Here is an 8010-nt window from a genome sequence, read left to right on the forward strand (position 1 = left end):
GATAAACAGAATGATGTTGACGTATGAGAAATGTATTAGAGTAAGGTACTGTCATTAATGGAACACAACGCTAATGTCGGAGTTTGTGATTTACATGATGTACCTGAACTGGTGTTAAACGGGATGTCACATCGCAAATGATTAATAAGGGGATCGAGAGGGTAGTCTCCATGCGCAACAATACTAGTTGGAGGAGCATACGAGTGTGCAGAATATTGTAATATGAACATTGGTAGGAAAATACTGAGTAAATGAGTACTTTGTTAACACGTGTTCAGTAGTTATGTGTAAAAGGGGTCCTGTGTGTTCTACTGCACAGATAGCCTGCAGAGTGCAGCTACGCTGAACTGAAGTGCTTGTGTTTTGTATTTGCATTTGCAAATGACCAAGTAAAGAGAACGATTCTGAACTCATGCACGCCTGGAAGTGTCATTTGTCCAAGTGTGCAACAAATATTGGAGGCACCGCTGGGATTATTAATGCCGTGTCCAGCGTGATGAAAATAAGGAAGGGGCGTGGCTACAGCAACCACGATGGACCTCGAGGAGCTGGCAGAGACTGTGTCCCAGACACTCTGGAACCTACAACTCGACCAACTCAAAGGGGTATGTGCTGAAGCTAAAATCCCTAGTGGAAATGTCACAACAAGACGAGTGTTAATAAAATTAATTACAGAATCTATGGACAAGGTTATTAATGATGAAGAGCAGGATGTTGCACTCTGCTATCTAAAGAAAATGTTAGAAAGTGTCGACCCAGCGATAGGGAGCTCCAGAAACACAGAAAGTGGATCAAATACAACGAGCTCGCCACAGGGAACCCAGGAAACAAGGGAAGAAGTTGATTTAGCAGAGAGATACGCACAGCTCCAGAGAAACAGCGAAGCACTGCAGGAAGAAATTAGGAGGCTGAGTGAAAGGGTGGAGAGGACACCACCAAGTCAGCCAACCACCCCACAAAATGTGTTTCCTGTTGCAGCCAACCGCCTTTCGGAAGTGACGATAAGTGTTATGATATTTTGATACCACGGTAAGCATTTACAGGATATTGTTTTATACAGGAAAACTGTTACTCAATAAGGTCCATCTACTAGTTGTTTTTCTCTTTCTCTGTGACCCAAGACTTAATGTGTAGGACTCACAAGCTGGTACCCCAAGGTCGAAAACACCACAGAGATGAGACCACTTCCTTACTCCCATCCTCCCTTTTTCTTTATCTCCTGGAAAAGGCTCGTTAAAGGCTAGGTGGTTTGTTTCAGAATTCACTAATGAAAGAACTCTGTATTTTATGTCTAGGAGTGTATTTTGCTGGGATGATCATAAATTATAGCTGAACTGATAAACTACACAAGGGATACTTTGCTCAGAAGGCAGGAAGACGTTTCCTTATTTAGTCTGTACCGGTTTGAACTGGGAAAGCTGACACACGAACCTTTTTTTCTCTATATAAACTGCTGTGTATCAAATAAACCTTTGAGTTGATTCTGGGAAAGCAATCTGAACAGTTTCTGTATCACTTTGTTCTCCTAACTGCTCCCGATATCGTAACTAACCCAGCTGAACGGCATACCTGAGTGTTACTTTAAATAATTAGGAATCTTATAAGGAAAGGACAAAACTCTGCTTATCGCTCACGCCACGGAGGAAACCCGGGACGGCAATTTCCTTCAATAAGGAGGGAATTCAAGATCTGTGGTCAAATTGGGGAGAAGGGCCAAAAGGACAGACTCTCATACACCAACCTGATGCATCAGATTGACAGAGGTCTGAACAAAGGACACAGTGAAGCGGAGGTTATAGAGGCTGTGGTGAAGTCTGTCAGCCCAGGTTTGAGTCTTAGAGACATGCTTGAGATAAAACGTGACCTCACCCTCCCCCAATTGAAGGCCATATTAAAGGGGCATTTTAAAGAAGATAGCACCACAGATTTGTATCACAGGCTAGTGAACGTCACACAAGACAGCCGTGAGTCTCCCCAAAACTTCCTCTTCAGAGCAATTGAGTTAAAAGAGAGGCTGCTGCTCGCATCGGAAGACACGGGGTCCGATGAACAATACAGCCCTGAGCTCATCCAGAAGAAATTCTTGAGGTCGGTTAGTACTGGGCTACTGAGTGACCCTATCAAGTTTCAGCTCAAGCCCTATCTGGATGACCCTCGGGTGACAGATAAGATAAGATAAGATAAGATAACCTTTATTAGTCCCACACGTGGGAAATTTGTTTTGTCACAGCAGGAAGTGGACAGTGCAAAAGTTATGAGGCAAAAATTAGAATACAATAAGAATAAATACAGTACACAACTGTACAGAATAGAATAAAATAAAATACTATATACAGTAGAATAAAATAAAATAAATATACAATAAGATAAAAATAGAATACAAATACAAATACTATATACAACTGAGTAAAAATACAACGATGACAGAAAGGATTATTGCACTTAGTATTATTGCATATGTATGGATGTGTGTGCTTGATCAGTTAAAGTCTTTATTATGGAGTCTGACAGCAGTGGGGAGGAAAGACCTGCGAAATCTCTCCGTCCCACACCGTGGGTGCCGCAGTCTCCCACTGAAGGAGCTGCTCAGTGCTGTCACAGTCTGCTGCATGGGGTGGGAGATGTTGTCCATCAGGGATGACAGCTTAGCCGCCGTTCTCCTGTCACTCACCACCTCCACTGGGTCCAGAGGGCATCCTAGAACAGAGCTGGCCCTTCGGATCACCCTGTTCAGTCTCTTCCTGTCCCCAGCAGAGATGCTGCCGCCCCAGCAGACCACGCCATAAAAGATAGCAGAAGCCACAACAGAGTCATAGAAGGTCTTCAGGAGTGGGCCCTCCACTCCAAATGACCTGAGTCTCCGCAGCAGGTACAGCCTGCTCTGCCCTTTCCTGTAGAGGGCGTCTGAGTTATGAGTCCAGTCCAGTCTATTGTTCAGATGAACACCAAGGTACCTGTAGCTGTCCACAGCCTCAATGTCCATACCTTGGATGTTCAGTGGTTGCAGTGGAGAATGCTTGTGCCTGCGGAAGTCTACCACCAGTTCCTTGGTTTTACTGGCGTTGATCTGGAGGTAGTTCAGCTGGCACCAGTCCACAAAGTCTTGGGTCAGACCTCTGTACTCCTTGTCGTCCCCATCAGTGATGAGGCCGACTATTGCAGAGTCATCAGAGAACTTCTGCAGGAAGCACTGGGTGGAATTGTGGGAGAAGTCTGCAGTGTAGATGGTGAAGAGGAACGGAGCCAGAACCGTTCCCTGTGGGGCCCCCGTACTGCAGACGACCCTGTCCGACACACAGCCCTGAGTCCTCACATACTGTGGTCGGTCGGTGAGGTAGTCCAGGATCCAGGTAGTGAGGTGATGGTCCACTCCAGAGTTCACCAGCTTGTCCTTTAGAACCGAGGGAAGAATGGTGTTGAAGGCACTGGAGAAATCAAAGAACATGATTCTCACAGTGCTTCCAGCGGTCTCCAGGTGAGCGAGGGAACGATGTAGGAGGTGAATGACGGCATCATCCGCTCCAATGCCGGGCTGGTAGGCAAACTGAAGTGGGTCCAGTGATGAGCTTATTAGGCGCCGAAGCTGAGCCAGGACCAACCGCTCCAGGGTCTTCATCAGGTGGGATGTCAGAGCCACCGGCCTGTAGCTGTTGAGGTCCTTGGGGCGTGAAGTCTTTGGCACTGGTACAACACAGGAGGTTTTCCAGAGCTGTGGGACTCTTCCCAACCTCAGGCTCAGGTTGAAGAGGTGCTCCATCACCCCACACAGTTGGTCCGCGCAGGACCTGACGACCCTCGAGCTGATGCCATCTGGACCCGCTGCCTTCTTGCCATTAATCCTCCTCAGTTCCCTCCTAACCTGGGTGGTTGAGAGAGACAGGCTGGAGCCTTGTGTTGAGTGTGTATTGGATGCTGTTGTTGGGGGTGGGGGGGAGTGAGCAGGGTGAATAGAGGAGGTGTGAAGTGTCTGAGGTGGAACAGCAGCAGTGGGGGTGGGTGAGTCTGCAGCCGATGTTGCAGACTGCCTCATGGCTGAGTCAAATCTGTTGAAGAAATGATTCAGTTCATTTGCCCATCTCACATCCCTCCCAGGCAGAGAGTTCTGCTGTTTGTGGCCCGAGATGGTTCTGAGGCCTCTCCAGACTTCACCAACGTTGTTTTGTTGAAGCTGGTTCTCCATCTTCTGCCTGTAGCTCTCCTTCCCATTCCTTATCAGTCCTTATCAGATGAAACCCTCATTGATAAGATGAATGAAGCAGCTAGTGTTGAATCAGAAAGGCAATTGAAGCAAAAGAAAACTACAGGCAGCAAATCTGTAAAAGTAAATGAACTCCAGACGGAAAGGCCAACCAGTCAATTGGGTCTGGGTGTAGGCGAAACTAGGACTCAAGAGCAATCAGCTGAAGTGGTGAAACCCAAGAACCGCAGAACACCTGTTGTAGCTGCTTCCCGAGAGTCAGAGCTGCATGAAGCGGTCAGGCTGCTGAGAGAGGAGATGGCTGAATTAAGGAGGAGCATCACCACCCCTCATGGCCCCACTCGCCCACTAAGAACCAGTGGGAGGAGGGGATGTAAGGCATGCCAGGAGCAGGGAACCAATGATGGGTGTGAACACTGCTTCAACTGTGGCCAGCCTCCAGAGGCTGTAGAGGGCGAAGGGGGCAACAGAAAGATCGGAGGGCACTCAAGTGGGAATCCAGACCATTGCCCCTCCCAAATCATTAATTCCCATCCATGCTGAAGCAGACGACAAGTTGCATGAACTGCTTTGGAATCGAATAAGACAGCTGGAGGCAGAATTAGAGCAGAGTGGCAAGGCTAAAGAGACTGTGGGTGCCACGTATGCCAGTCATCTCTCACTACGCTGTCAGGCTAAGCTGAGAGCCCTGATCGGGAAGAAGTGTATGGTGGATTGTTTCTTTGAAGGTGTAGAAACACAAGCATTGTGGGATACAGGTTCACAGGTGACTATCATTAATGAGAACTGGAGGAAGTCCTGCTTTCCACATATCCAACTGAGAAGCACAAGTGAACTCCTAGGTGAGGATGAGGCTCTGGTGGGCAAAGCAGCGAACCAAACACCCATACCCTTCGCAGGTTGGGTTGAGCTAAAATTTAGACTGGGGTCGACTAGAGATCCACAGCCAGAGTTAGTTGTCCCTGTGCTTGTTTCAAAAGAACCAGGAGTAGCAGAGCCACCTATCATTGGCTATAATGTGATTGAACATTTTGTAAAGGATGGAATGGAGCAGCATCCAGACGTTACACCTGCGGTGGTAAAGGAAGCCTTCTCAATTGATTGTAAGAAAGCGGAAGTGCTAATTAACATCGTGCAGCGCTGCTACAAAAATGACGAGGAGGGTGTGGTGAAAGTCGGGAGACAAAAGATAGTGATTCCAGCTGGACAAAGCAGGGAGGTTAAGTGCAGTGTGAGGACAGGTCCCCTCCCCCTGACACAGGAGGTTCTTTTCAAACCAGAGGACATTTCAAAACTACCAGAGGGGGTTAACCTGAATGAAACTGTCATTGGCCTGCAGAGGGGAACCCGGTCCAGGGTGGTTATTCCAGTCACGAATGGTGGCAGCCAGGACATCACCCTCCTCCCTCATGTAGTGTTGGGACAACTATAGCAAGTGAAGGCTATTTACCCAGTAGACGTAAGACCAGTAAGTGCTGAAAACATGGGCAAGTTGACGTGTGCTAGTGAAAACACAGGGAGCACCGTCAGCGCCCCAGAACAGCACAAAGGGGAGTATGAAGAGGTGGGCAGTTGCAGCCAAGATTTATGGGACCCACCTGTGTCAGTTGATCACCTGACCCCAGATCAGCAGGAGCAGGTGAGAAAAGTCCTGTGTGAAGAGTGTGCTGCATTTTCAAAAGATGAGAGCGATGTGGGATGCATCCCCTCCCTGAAGTTAAAGATCAGATTAAATGACACAACCCCAGTAAGATGCACATACATCTCAGTCCCCAAGCCACTGCACAAGGAGGTGAAGGAGTATTTGGAGGACCTGTTGAATAGAGGATGGATTCAGAAATCCCGATCCCCCTACTCATCACCCATCGTCTGCGTGCGCAAGAAGGATGGAAGTCTGCGTCTCTGCGTGGATTACCGTGAGTTAAACCGGAAATCCATTCCTGACGGTCACCCCATCCCTCGTGTTCAAAACATGTTAAACAGCCTGACTGGGAGTGCATGGTTCTCAGTGTTGGACCAGGGCAAGGCGTACCACCAGGGTTTCCTGGAGGAGAGTAGCAGACCCCTCACAGCCTTTATCACATCTTGGGGCTTATATGAGTGGGTAAGGATTCCCTTTGGTTTGTCCTCGGCTCCAGCAGAGTTCGAGCGCAGTATGGAAGAGTGCCTTGCAGGCTTGAGGGATGAAATATCTCAGCCATATCTGGATGACAATTTGGTCCACAGCAGATCATTTGAGGACCACCTGCGTGATCTGAGGGAGGTCCTGCGCCGCTATCAAGAGCACGGGGTGAAGCTAACCCCCAAAAAGTGTGAAGTGTTCAAGGACAAGGTGAAATTCTTGGGAAAGATTGTATCCAAAGATGGCTACTGCATGGACCCTGCTGAATTGGCACCAGTGCAAGCACTAAAAAACCGCAAACCTCAGACTGTGGGAGACCTAAGGAAAATGCTAGGTTTCCTGTCATACTACCGCCCCTACATTCCAAACTTCTCACGCACTGCCAAGCCACTATACCAGCTGCTATCGACCAGAAAGATTCAAGTGATTACTGACAGAAGATCAACGGTAATAAGGCACAAAGGACAGTGGAAAAAATCAGACCAACTCCACTCAAGCCAGCCAATCACATGGACGGAACAACACCAGGCAGTGCTATGCCAACTTATAGAACACCTGCTGAGTCCAACACTCCTAGCATACCCTGACTTCGAAAGGCCATTTGTGCTGCACTGCGATGCCTCTCAAGAAGGGCTTGGTGCAGTCCTGTACCAGAGACAGCAGGGCCAACTGGTTGTCATTGGGTATGGGTCGAGAACTCTAACAGCTCCAGAAACCAACTACCACCTCCACTCTGGAAAGCTAGAGTTTCTAGCAATGAAGTGGGCAATCTGTGAGAGGTTTCGGGAGTATCTGTACTACGCACCTTCTTTCACAGTGTATACAGATAACAATCCGTTGACCTACGTCCTGACTACAGCGAAGCTAAATGCTACAACACACCGGTGGGTTGCTGAGCTAGCCGATTTTAACTTCTCAATCAAGTATCGGCCGGGAAGGGCTAATGGCGATGCTGATGGTTTATCACGGATGCCACTAGACATGGAGGACTACATGCGCACATGCTCGCAGGAAATGAAACCAGAGATAATCACACCTGCGACACAGGCACTTCAGCTGAAATTCCATGAACATGAGACATGGATGTGTCCGGTTACCATAACCACAGCATGTGCTGATGTAGAGCATGAACGAGTAATGGCCCCAGTGACACAGATCTCCAAAGAGACACTAAAGAAAGCACAGGAGGATGATCCAGTCATTGGCAGGGTGCGAGAATGTGTTATGACAGGACAATGGCCTCCTTGGAGAGGAAGAGACAGGGGTGAAGACACTTCAGTTCTAAGCCGGGAAAAGAGTAAGCTGTATCTCGACAAAGACGACATCCTGTACAGGAAATCAGCTGCTCGAGCTCAGCTAGTGTTACCCACAAAATTCCATCCAGGAGCTCCATGAGGAAATGGGACATCTCGGAGTGGAGCGGACACTCGCCTTGGTCCGTGATCGATTCTATTAGCCACATATGCAAAGACATGTGGAACATTATGTGACTAAGGTGTGCAGTTGCTTGAAACGGAAATGTCCAGGCAAACCAACCAGAGCACCGCTGGTCAACATTGTCACCACATACCCTTTTGAGATGGTCTCAATAGACTTCCTGCATCTGGAGAGTTGTAAAGGAGGATATGAGTACATTCTAGTCGTGATGGATCATTTCACCCGGTTTGCACAGGCATATGCATGCACCAAC

The 8010-nt window shown here is 48.2% G+C and overlaps 1 protein-coding gene across 1 annotated transcript; it reads left to right on the plus strand.

Annotated features, from left to right (window-relative positions):
• The first annotated feature begins 222 nt into the window (after positions 1-222).
• On the plus strand, positions 223-2179 carry LOC146681877 (uncharacterized). The gene is made up of 3 exons (XM_085448800.1): positions 223-232; positions 508-999; positions 1668-2179. Exons 1-3 carry the CDS (start codon positions 223-225, stop codon positions 2177-2179), a joined length of 1014 nt encoding a protein of 337 aa, XP_085304926.1.
• Positions 2180-8010: the final 5831 nt, after the last annotated feature.

Source organism: Copadichromis virginalis, linkage group LG23 (genome assembly GCF_057382275.1).
Source record: "Copadichromis virginalis isolate Kocher_CV1m ecotype Utaka linkage group LG23, C_Virginalis_male_GT1.1, whole genome shotgun sequence".
NCBI lineage: Eukaryota > Metazoa > Chordata > Actinopteri > Cichliformes > Cichlidae > Copadichromis > Copadichromis virginalis.